This window comes from Callospermophilus lateralis, chromosome 5 (assembly GCF_048772815.1).
Source record: "Callospermophilus lateralis isolate mCalLat2 chromosome 5, mCalLat2.hap1, whole genome shotgun sequence".
Classification (NCBI taxonomy): domain Eukaryota; kingdom Metazoa; phylum Chordata; class Mammalia; order Rodentia; family Sciuridae; genus Callospermophilus; species Callospermophilus lateralis.
In genome coordinates, this window is record NC_135309.1 from 8,875,898 (window position 1) to 8,888,179 (window position 12,282).

Here is a 12,282-nt window from a genome sequence, read left to right on the forward strand (position 1 = left end):
ATTCTTGATTTTAATTCTTGCATCAAAGGAGCTTATTAAGGAAGTTGGGGCCTGATCCCACATGATGGAGATTAGGGCCTACTTTTTCTTCTATTAGACGCAGGGTCTCTGGTTTTATTCCTAAGTCCTTGATCCATTTTGAATTGAGTTTTGTGCATGGTGAAAGATAGGGTTTAATTTCATTTTTCTGCATATGGATTTCCAGTTTTCCCAGCACCATTTGTTAAAGATGCTATTTTTTCTCCAATGCATGTTCTTGGCACCTTTGTCTAATATAAAATAATTATAATTTTGTGAGTTTGTCTCTGTGTCCTCTATTCTATACCATTGGTCTACCAGTCTATTTTGGTGCCAATACCATGCTGTTTTTGATATATTGCTCTATAGTATAGTTTAAGGTCTGGTATAGTGAAGCTACCTGCTTCACTCTTCCTGCTAAGGATTGCTTTAGTTATTCTGGGTCTCTTATTTTTCCAGATGAATTTCATTATTGCCTTTTCTATTTCTATGAGAAATGTCATTGGGATTTTGATTGGAATTGCATTAAATCTGTATATTGCTTTTGGAAGTATGGTCATTTTGATAATAATAATTCTGTCTATTCAAGAGCAAGGTAGATCTTTCTATCTTCTAAGGTCTTCTTTGACTTCTTTCTTTAGGGTTCTGTAATTTTCATTATGTAGATCTTTCACCTCTTTTGTTGATTCCCAAATATTTTATTTTTTGAGTCTATTGTAAATGGAATAGGGTAGTTTTCCTTTTCTGAGGATTTATCACTGTTATACAGAAATGTCTTTGATTTATGGGTGTTGATTTTACTTCCTATTACTTTTCTGAATTCATTTACTAGTTCTAGAAGTTTTCTGGTGAAATTTTAGGGTCTTCTAGGTATAGAATCATATCAGCAGCAAATAGTGCCAGTTTGAGTTCTTCTTTTCTTATAAGTATCCCTTTAATTTCTTTCATCTGTCTAATTTCTCTGGCCAGTGTTTTAAGAACTATGTTAAATAGAAGTGGTGAGAGAGAGCATCCCTGTCTTGTTTCAGTTTTTAGAGGGGATGCCTTTAATTTTTCTCCATTTAGTATGATGTTGGCCTGGGACTTATTTTATCATTGATTTATAATTTCATTCCAATATGATCTTATAGAATGCAAGGTAGTAACTCTACTTTTTTATATTTGCTAAGAGTTGTCTTGTGGCATTGTATATGGTCTATTTTAGAGAAGGATCCATGTGCTGCTGAGAAGAAAGTATATCCACTCGTTGAAAGATGAAATATTCTATATATGTCAGTTGGTCTAAGTTATTGATTGTATTATGAGTTTTATAGTTTCTTTGTTCAGCTTTTGTTTGGAAGATCTATCTAGTGATGAAAGAGCTAAGTTAAAGTCACCCAAAATTATTGTATTGTGGTCTATTTGACTCTTGAACTTGAGAAGAGTTTGTTTGATAAATGTGGATGCTCCATTATTTGGGGCATATGTATTTATAATTATTAAGTCTTTTTGGTGTATGGTTCCCTTGAGCAGTCTGTAGTGTCCTTCTTTATCCTTTTTGATTGACTTTAGTTTGAAGTCTACTTTATTTGATATGAGGATAGAAACCCCTGCTTGCTTCTGCAGTCTGTGTGAGTGGTATGATTTTTCCCAATCCTTTACCTTCAGTCTGTGGATGTTTTTTCCTATGAGATGAGTCTCTTGGAGGCAGCATATTGTTGGGTCATTTTTTTTATACAATCTACTAGTCTAGGTCTTTTGATTGGTGAGTTTAGTCTATTAACATTCAGGGTTATTATTGAGACATGATTTGTATTCCCAGCCATTCTTGTTTATTTTTGGTATTTGACTTGGTTTCTCCTCTGATTAGATTTTCCTTTCGTGTAATCTCTCCCTCTTCTGATTTTCATCATTGTTTTTCATTTCCTGTTCTTGGAATATTTTGCTGAGGATGTTCTATAGTGCAGGCTTTCTAGTTGTAAATTCTTTTAACTTTTGTTTATCATGGAAGGTTTTTATTTTACCATCAAATCTAAAGCTTAGTTTTACTGGATATAAGATTCTTGGTTGGCATCCATTTTTTTTTTTTTCAGGGCTTGGTATATATTGTTCCATGATCTCCTGGCTTTGAGAGTCTGGGTTACAAAATCTGCTGAGATACAAATTGGTCTCCCCTTATATGTGATTTGATTCCTCTCTCTTGCGGCTTTTAAGATTCTATCCTTCTTGTGTATGCTAGGCATTTACATTATAATGTGCCTTGGTGTAGATCTGTTGTAATTTTGTACATTTAGTGTCCTGTAAGCCTCTTGTATTTGGTTTCCCTATTTGTTCTTTATGCTTGGGAAATTTTCTGATATTATATCTTTGAAGAGATTGTGCATTCCTTTGGTATGAAACTCTGTGCTTTCCTCTATCCCAATAACTCTTATATTTAGTCTTTTGATGCTGTCTCATAATTCTTATGTGTTCTGTTCATGGTTTCTAACTTTCTTCACTGTGTGATCAACTTTACTTTCCAGATTATATACTTGGTCTTCATTATCTGACGTCCTTTTTTTTCCAAGTGATCTGGTCTGTTGGTTATGCTTTCTATTGAGTTTTTAATTTTATTATATTCTTCATTTCAAAGATTTTTTTTTTCAGAGTCTCTCTCTCTCTCTCTCTTGAAGTAATCCTTTACTACCTGTATTTACTCTCTCTTTTTTGGAGTGATCAATTTTTGCCTATATTTGCTCATTTAGGTCATTGTTTAATTCACAGATCATTTTAATTATGAACCTTCTGAACTCCTCCTCTGACATTTCATCAACTTCACTGTCCATAGGTTCTGTTATTATAGTGTCCTGATTTGTTTGGGGTACTTTCTTCCCTTGTTTTTTTTTTTTCATGTTGTCTATGTGTCTTCCTTTCTTGCAGCATGGATCTGAGATATTACAGTTTTTTCCCTATATTCTTGTAATACCTGTGCAGATTGTCTGTACCTCACCTTGATATTGGGCTTCTAGACCCTGCTGGTGTCCCTCAGTGTATGCTACTGCCTCTAAGGTTGGTGGAGGCAATAACAGAGGTAACTTGAGATAATAGTTGCGGTGCCCCAGATGGAAGCAATATCTTACAGAGATGGGGCTGAAAGGGGGGCCTTACACTTTTTGGGATGCCTGCTCTGAGATACAGCTGCTTGAAGTCCCTGTTTTCAAAAAGATAGGGGGATACTGTATGGTGAAGGCTATGGCAATGATTGCAGTGCCCCAAGATAGAAGTCGGTTAGGCTTAGGCTGGAACGGGGTGGGGCAGGAGCTTGAACCTACCCTGAACCTGGGTCCTGAGCAAGTCAAGTTGGTATGGACAGATCTGGGCTGGGTCTGACTCCTGTGGTAGTCTGGTTAGAAGAGATGGTCGTATGCTGGAAGCGGGGCTCTGGCCAGTGCCTGCTAGTGGAGGGGAGGCCCCAGGCCTACTGTGAGCCTGGTCTCCACACAGGGCAGTGTGGGTGGATCTGGGCTGCAGGGCTTGACCTCCTGTGGTAGTCTGCTGGTTGGAAGGGGCGGTTTTGTGCCAGAGGCTATTCTCTGGTGGGCTTTAGCCCCACTGGTGGAGGAGTGGACCAGGGCCTACTGTAAGCCTGGGTCCTGTGCAGGCTGGTGTCGATAAGTCCCTTTATCACCTTTCCTTGGTGTCTGGGAAGACAGAGGTCACCACTACGCCCTGGTCTGGGTCTCCAACTGGGAGTCTCCCTATGGTGGACCCATGGACTTGGGCAGAAATGAGAAAGTGGGACTCAGGGCAGAAGCCAGACCTGGGCTTCTACGTGTTGTGTGGCTGGCGGCTGCTCCGGGCAAGGTGAATTTGGTGTGAAGGTGTCCTGAGCTGCAGCCTGACCTCCCTGCACACCTGGGACTCTCTCCCCTAATATGTAGCTACAGCTCAGCCAACCCCAGGGGCTATGTTCCACCCACATCAAATCAGACGGTGGCAGGTGGACCCACGGCGCTGCCTGGACTCACTTCCCTTTCCTATGGGCACTGCAAACACCTTGGCTCCCAAGGCCACCACCATGAGGTAAGCGGGGCCTCTGAGCCGCTCTTGGTCTGACTGCTGCCCAACCTAGGACTATACTTAAAGGGGTTGTGGTCTGTAAAATGAGATGCGCTGCAGGTTTGCTTTCTAGCAGAAACACCTTTATTTCCCTGGACAGCATACTTGGCGCTCAGCGCCAAGGCTGGCTCTTCCACGGAGCACTACTTTCGGTGATCCTTCTCCCCCAAGAGCCACAGTTTGGCCTTGTACAGAGTGATGTCCTTGTAGACCCTGAAGTGGTTCAGCCTGTGGTCCTGGCGCTCCGGGCTGACCTAGATGGAGGCAGGGGCAGCAGAGGCTGGTCAGGAGGGCGAAGACCTGGACCCAATTGGGCCTCCCTGACCACAGGTGGCCACAGGCTCTCCTGCTCAACGCTGCTAGTGAAACTGTGACACCAGCGCCTAGAGCATCCCGAGAGCAAGAGGCGTCAGCTCCGCAGAGCTGGGGCTCTGCCCTGCCCGCTGCCTACATGGAGGGCAGCCTGCGGGTCCCCCGGGAAGTCCTAGGTTCTGGGGAACTTGCATCAAATGCCCCAGTTCATTGTGTTTTCTCTCATTTCCTGGTACCAGGTCTCATCCCAGCTTCCTTCAGGGAAAATGGAAGCTGAGAAGTGGCCCCACCCCACCCCTGGGCCCCAGGAAGCCAGACTGCAGCACATCTGTGGCTGGTGCCCCTGGCTGCGTGGACACAGGGAAGGCCGATTCCTGGCTTCGTTCCTGTGAACTGTCCAGTCCTGCAGGACTAACGGAGCAGGGCAGCTGCTTGCCCCACCGTGGCCCAACTGTGTTGTGGTTCACTTCCCTTTCTACACCGTTTTCTCTTCCTTCTGAGGCAGGGGGCACCACAGTCAGGCTGCCCAGAGCCAGCGGGCCTCTGTGCTGGGCACCAGGGACAGCTGGAGACGGTGCTATGCCTGACCTCGGACAGCACTCTAGGTGTGCAGCAGGTGCTTGAATGGAAAGGGATTGTGGTGGGGGGTCACAGCGAACCAGGGAGAGGGAGTACCTCAGCACAGCCACCTTAGAGAAGCTGCCCTGAGGGTCACTCAGGGACATGCTCATCCCATCCCAGGCTGCAAGTGTGTGTGTGAGTGTGTGTGAGTGTATGTGTGTATGTGAGTGTGTGTGTATATGAGTGTGTGTGAATGTGAGTGTGTGTGAATGTGTATGTGTGTGTGTGTGAATGTGAGCGTGTGTGTGAATGTGAGTTTGTGTGTATGTGTGAGTGTGTGTGTGTGTTTGTGTGTGAGTATATGTGAGAGTGTGAGAATGTGAGTGTGAGTGTGGATGTGTGAGTATATGTGAGTGTGAGAGTGTGACAATGTGAGTGTGAGTGTGTGTGTGTGAGTGTGTATGTTTGAGTGTGTATGAGTGTGTGTTGGTGTGTGTGAGTGTTTGGACACAATCCCACATGAGGATATATTTTCAGCAAGTGTTACCCAGAGACACAAGGCAAAGAGGTGCCCACTGAGCCTTGCTTCCCAGGGATCCCTGGGCTGAGGTTGGGGTGCTCTGAACAGGGTTTGGTCCTGCCAGGGACAGGGTCCCCACGTTGGGACCCATGGAGTACATCAATCATGTCCTCTGCCCCAAGCACAACTTTCTAAGAGCCCAGCTTCTTTACCTTTGATGTTCCCACAACACCTAGATTTAATCTGTGGGCCTTACTTCTTACCTTGCTCCCTGTGCGACCTGAGAGCATTGTCCCCACATGTGTGATGGACAGACTCCGAGTGCCGGCAGGCCCCTTGGGACTCAGACACAGCATTCTATCCTTGAGGCCTGGAAGGGTCTGAGCAGGGAAGGCCTGGCTGGGCCTCACACTTGTCCTTCCTGTGGTGTGTGCTGACTGTAGGAGATGCCCTGAGGTGCAGGGAGCAACCTTCCCATGGTGCGTGAAGCCCCCAGCTCTCTGGTGATTTGCTAAGATGCACACTTGTCCCCTGGGCTGACCTGTCTTCACCAGGCTCCCTTCCCTCCCACCTCCTTCTCACTGGTCAAGGACTCTACGAACCAAACTCCACTCAGGCCATCCTCCTCTTAAACCAGGCCTGACTTAGGGCCTTCTGTGGTAACCTCTGCATTGTCCAATTTCAGCAAAACTCCAGCTGAGCAGTGTAACAAGAGTCACCACCCTGGGCGTTGACTGTCCTTGTCGTCTGTCCCCCAGAGCAGGTCTGGTCCCTGCTCTGCTTTCAGCAAGAATCCAGCCAGGTCAGCTTAGCCAGGACCCCTCACCCAGACATTGCCCCCAGTGATCACCCCCCTACACCTCCATCCTTAGCTTGTCCAGCTGCCCAGTCTCTCCCACCCTGCTAGAGCCTCTGCCCTAGCTACAGCCCCCCTTGGATCAAGCCTTCCGTGTGGTCTTTAGAAATCACTGATCCCTGATTCTTTATTCGTGTTCAGTCAAGGTCTTGAGCAGTTTCCTCTGAAGTCCCCTCTTCCACTGATAGTTAGACCTCATGGCTGTCACTTGCCTCCATGTGGCCTTGCTTCTCCAGCTCTGAGCCACACCTCCTGCTTTTGGGGTGAGCTCTTCTCTGTGATTGGTGGCCCCCTGGGGATGTCTTCCTGCCTGGAGCAGCACCTGACTGTCCCGGCCAGGGCTCAGGGGCTCCTTTCTGCTCTTCCCCATCTGCATCACAGGAGCCTGGCCACGTTTACTGAGCAGGTGCTGTATGCTGGGCACTGTACCAGGTACTGTTCCTCTTAGCAACCCTGTGAGGCAGGTTCTGTGGTGTCCCCATTTATGACCAGGAACAGCACCGCACAGTGTTTAGTAACTCACCCCAGATCTCAGACTAGCAAGAAGGACAGATTTCAAGCCCCTGCCAGTTGGCTCTCACTCTGCTCTCAGACACTGCCCACACCATCCTGTGTTCCTACTACTGCCCGAAGCAGGAGTCTCGATTACCAAGGGCTCTGCCTCCCAGCCGATCTCCTGACTTTCCGTCTGTGTCTCTGGGTACTTCTTCCGGGGTCTCTGAGCAGCATGGTGAATAAGATTCAGAAACCTGACTGGAGAGGAGGCTCAAGTTAGAAGCTGCCCGTGTCCTTTTCCTGGCCAAACCACTCCAGGGCCAGAGAATTCTGTGTGCAGAGCCAGGGTCTGAGACAGGGGCATCTGGTTCTCAGCCATTTGTCAGCAAATGTGTCCAGTTCAAACTGTGCCAGGCACTGTTCTGGACCCTGGAGCAGGGCTGTGACCGACATGGCCCCTCTGGGAGCCCAGTGCAGGCAGGAACAGAGGTCAACTCCTCTGTTCTCAGAACATGCGGGTGCTGCCCTCTTGCAACTCTCCATCATGCGGGGTCCTTCCACAGCCTCCCGCCTGACACCCTGGACCACCTGTGCCCGCCTGCTCCAACAGTCCCACATCCCCTGCCTGATAGAGGCACCTGTTCTCCATGCTGTCGCCCATGATCCCACCCCACACACTGGTCAAGGCACTTACAGGCTGCCCTCTTGCCTCTGCCTCATTGTGCTGAGACCCCTGGGCCCACCCCACTGCCTGTCACCAGGTAAAGTGGAAACATGAACAGGACTGTGTTTACTGAGCATGGTGAGCCAGGTTCAGCTCTAGGCACCTGTGGTATTTTGCTTGGTCCTTCCATCAACTCTAAGAAGTGGGCTGAGAGGTCAACAACCTGGCTGAAGCCCGCAGTTAAGGAGTGGCAGCACCAGGACGTGAATCCAGTTTCTAGGCCTTCAGAACCCATGTGAGTAACGTATGAACATCTGTGAATGAATGACTCCTCTTTTCAGGCCATGGGGACTCTTGTGAATGACAGTAATGAGTTGGCATGTGTTTGCACATCAGTCTCTCTGAGCCTGGTCAGTAGAGTCCTGTCTCGAGACCACAGCAGAGGATCCTGAGGTTTCCCTGCAGTGACTCTGCCTGCGAGTTCTCTGAGCCCTCTGCCTCTCTCTGCCCCACCTCACGCAGTCTCCGACCTCAGGACTTACCATCTTCAGGTTCCTCCAAGTTATCATGCCACGACATGGGCTTCTTGGTGATTGTGTGAACTGGAGAAGAGCAGGGACACAGTGCAGGTCAGAGCACAACCCCTGCCCTCCCGCCACTCACCCTAGACCAGGCTCCTATTCTGCACCCACGTAGTACCTGGGCCTGGGGGGTTCTGGCTGGGTGCTGGGAACAAGGTCCCACAGTTCTTGAGGACCTAGGGTCTGGCCAGGCACTGTCCAGGGCAGTGGCAACAAGCCACAGGCTACTAGGATTTATCTTTGTTTATTCATTCACTCATTTATTTATTGCAGTGAGCTAACCCTAACCCTAACCCTAATCCAGCCCTCTTTACTTTTATTTTGAGACCAGTCTCTGTTGAGGTCATCCTTAAACTTGCAATCTCCCTGCCCCAAGCTCCCTGTTGCCAGGATACAGGTGTGTGTCACTGTGCCCAGCAGAAAAAGTCTTCTGAGCATGTGCCCCTAAGATATGAAATATATATGTCATCTTTATGTAAAATTATCTGCATATTAGAAAAGCATAATATTTTTCTTTGTAGTACAAGTAAACAGAAATGCAAGCTACAGTATTTTCTCACTTCCCCACAATGGCCACATTAATCCTGTGCCCAAGGGAAAGAACTGGAGGAAATCACTTTTCCCAGAATGGATGTGGCCTGAGGGATTATTTAGCTTGTTGGGATGGACCAAACTATACTTTTCTCCTGAAATCAGTGGTGGACTCCAGAAGACAACTAGAAGAATTCTAAGCAGAATGAAGTCACTGAGTGTCCTGAAGACAGCCAGGCTGCAGGGGTGCTGGTTACAGAGGCACAGAGTGGGGGGCTCGGGGAGGAGGAACAGGTGGGCAGTTACCATGGGGGCTGTGGCATGAGTGTTCAGAGGTAGAGGAGAGAGGAGCCTGGTCGGGAGCCTAGCAGCCAAGGGGAGCAGGAACTTGGGTGTATTGGAGGAGGGCAGTTGGGGATGAAGCTAGGGAGGAAAAAGAGCTAATTCCAAAGGGGTGGAAGCACTGGCTGTTTTAAGGTAGCTCAGAAGTAGCAGAGGCCACACAAGTATTCTGCAGAGGGATGGATGTAACCAAACTGGGCTCTTAGGGTAGCTCTAGCCAGCAATCCCTAGGACATGGGTTTGGGTGGCTGGTTTGGAGAGTGTAGCTGGGAGCCCAGCAGAGCAGCAGGCAGGAATGAGGATGGCCCTGCTGGGGCTGGGGAGTGCGGCTGGAGAGGAGCAGGTCCAGTCGCTGTTCAGAGTGTGGAATTAAGTGAGAGGTGGGTACGCCCCCAGTGTACCATGAGTCTTTCCCTGAGGTAGGAACAGACAAGGGTCAGGGGAAATGTGAAGCAGCAGACATTCTGCTTCTGTGACTGCCAGGTGTGTGGACTGAGGGACTGAGGACTCAGGCTTCTCACCTGGGAGGGAAGGGCCCAGGTGCCTTGTGCTGCCATAGGGTTTTCTGGAGAAGCAAAGGGTGGGCAAGGGATTCAGGGCCCCTAGCTTTCCAGAGGGCCAGTCTGGGGTCCCTAATAATGAGTCCAAGGAATGTAGCTGGGAGGTTTCAGATGGCGGATCTGGGGCTCATCTGAGGCCCAGTGTCCTTTAGGGACTGCTGATGCTGCAGGATGAGATGGATCTCACAGGAGTGTGCAGGGTGAGAGGAGTGGAGGGGAGGGTGCTTTTACCTGGACAACAGGGAGCACTGCCCAGAGCCTATTCTCCTGAACTTTCCAGAGAAAGGGCTATGATGATATTAAAATCCTAAAATCCCTTTAGAATAAGGAATGAAACCAAAATATAAATAAAAATAAAAGCTAAAACCCCTGAAAAATGCAGTTACTTCAAAAGGAAAATTATTAGAAGCAACTCCTAGCTGCTGCAGTGATACACACCTGTAACTCCAGAGGCTTGTGGGGCTAAGAAAGGAGGATCATAAGTTCTGAAGACAGCATCAGTAACTTGGCCAGGCTGTCTCAAAATGGAAAATAAAAAGGACTAGGGATGTGCCTGCGTGCCCCTGAATTCAATCCATGGTAAACACACACACACACACACACACACACTCACAACCACACACACACATACACACACATACATAAAACCACACACAAAGAGAACCAAACTCAAAATAACCAAACTGTACTGCTTACATGCAGAACGTTTGATCTCATCGTGAGGTGGATGCATTTCAATGCACCTGATGTGTCTCAGGAGGCCGGGCGGCCCTGGCATACATCCTTCCTGGACACTAGAGACCAAGGCAGGCCTCTCCCTGCTGCCTACGCGCCCACAACTCTCCCCACAGTGGCTTGCCTCTGTCCCCCCTGTCCTCACCCTTGCGCAGGGGATTCACGTGGTACTCTGTGCAGAGCTTCTGTGTGCGCAGCTCTTGCAGGTACTGTTCCCGTAGGAACTGGTTCTGATGAACCTCGTCCTGGATCACCCTCTCCCTCTGGTGTCCAGCCATGGCTGGCCACGCTGGTGCTGTGGGGCTCTCTAAGTGCCCTCTGGATAGGGCAGTGCCAGGTCTTCTGCCATCTCCAGGCAACAGTGTCCCAAGCTGTCTCCTGGCAATAGAGTCCTGGTTGGAATGCTCCAGTCTTCAGCCCTGGACCTCCCCTGGGCAGCCCAGTCCCCTGACTCCACCCACTGCCCCCTGCTCCCTCCTCTCAGGGCCCCAGGCAAGCACTGGACTCATCTGTCCCATCTTCTCAGGTCAGAACCTGGGTACTAGAGCTGCCCTTAGACATCATCAGGGAAGGGCTCCAGGTCCAGTGGCAGGCCCAGGTATTGGACAGAAGGCTGGACCTCACCTTGGCTAGTCATTTCCTACAAAAACATTTGGGGAGGAGTCAGGAAGCTCTCCCACTTTGAAGCAGATGCCCAGAATCATGACCTATTGCTAGCTCACACACACACACACATACACACACACACACACACACACACACACTCACACACACAAACTCACACCCTCCCCCCCCAGAAGTTTCCATTTGAGAACACGTTTTGTCCAGTGTGGTTATAGACAGAAACACCCTTTCCCTATTGAAGTTCCTGGGAATTTAGTGTTTTTAACTGTGGTAAGGTACACATGGTGGGAAATTTCCTGAGCACACACTTGAGTGGTGCCATGTGTGTTCACACCCTGTGCAGCCCATCTCCAGAGCTGCTTCACACCTGAGCTGGCCTGCCTGTCCCCTCCTCCAGCCCTGGCCACCACCTCTCCATTCTGTGTCTGGATTCACCCCACTGGGCGCCTTATGTAACAATTCACTTTAAAAGAGCCAAAAGTGCCTCACCCAGAGAGGGAGGCCCCCTGCCCTGTGAGCACCTCACCTGACTCTACAGCCTGTGCTCTCCCCACTGGGGACCTTCTCCTTGATCCATTCACGCATTTGTGAGACGGAGTGTCCAGGAGGGCTTAGGGCAGGGACCACAGTTGGACACGCTGGCTGTATGGAGGCTTCCACAGAGTCCTGGGTGACTCCTGACTTCATGCCTGCTGCTCCTGCAGGCTCCTGCAGCTGGCTGCTCAGCAGGAGAGGGAAGGAAGGACTCTGGAAAAAGGACCCTGCTGAAGCTCTTTCTGCCATGCTGTTAAGACAGAGTGAGGGAGAGCCCAGACAGCGGTAGGACAGCCAGGATCTGGTCATGGAACCAGGGGTCTGGCAACTGACCTCAGAAATGCTCCAGGCTGATTGTGGGGCTGTCATCCTCCTGTGTCCCCTGGGTCCACCTGCTCAGGCTGCTGGGAAGACAGTCCCAGGGGCTGTGACCTGCACCCACAGTGGGGAAACCATCTCCCCTGGGTGAGTGTGTCAACCCTGCTGCCTGGTTGGGGAGACTGGATTGTGGGTGGGACTGGATTATGGGGACCTAGAAGGGAGATCTGGGAGGAGGAGAGGGGGTATAGATGGGGGAGTGATGGGAAAGGGGAGCCAGATGAACAGCGGGGAGGCGAGTGGGTGGTCTGGAAGCAAGAGAGGAAGAGCTGGGCATGGAGCCCCTCAAGGTGGGGTGTTGGGAAGGGACCATGTAAGGCAGAGGAGGGAAAGTAGTGGGGAAGAGGCCAGAAGGGGAGGGCTTGAGCTGGAGAGCAGGCTGAGGAGTGGCAGCCTGGCGGGTCAGGGAAGGGAGGCGGGTGATGGGGCTGGAGGGTGGGGGCACAGGACTGGGGCGCGGGCGTTGAGCTTTATCCACGGGAGGAAGCTTCTTA

At 49.6% G+C, this 12,282-nt stretch overlaps 1 protein-coding gene across 1 annotated transcript; it reads right to left on the bottom strand.

Annotated features, from left to right (window-relative positions):
• Positions 1-4,238: 4,238 nt before the first annotated feature.
• LOC143398931 (cilia- and flagella-associated protein 144-like) lies at positions 4,239-10,530 on the bottom strand. The gene is made up of 4 exons (XM_076855637.1): positions 10,398-10,530; positions 8,046-8,105; positions 6,994-7,097; positions 4,239-4,349 (listed from the first exon to the last, which is right to left on the bottom strand). The coding sequence occupies exons 1-4, from the start codon at positions 10,528-10,530 to the stop codon at positions 4,239-4,241; spliced, it is 408 nt and encodes a 135-aa protein (XP_076711752.1).
• Positions 10,531-12,282: the final 1,752 nt, after the last annotated feature.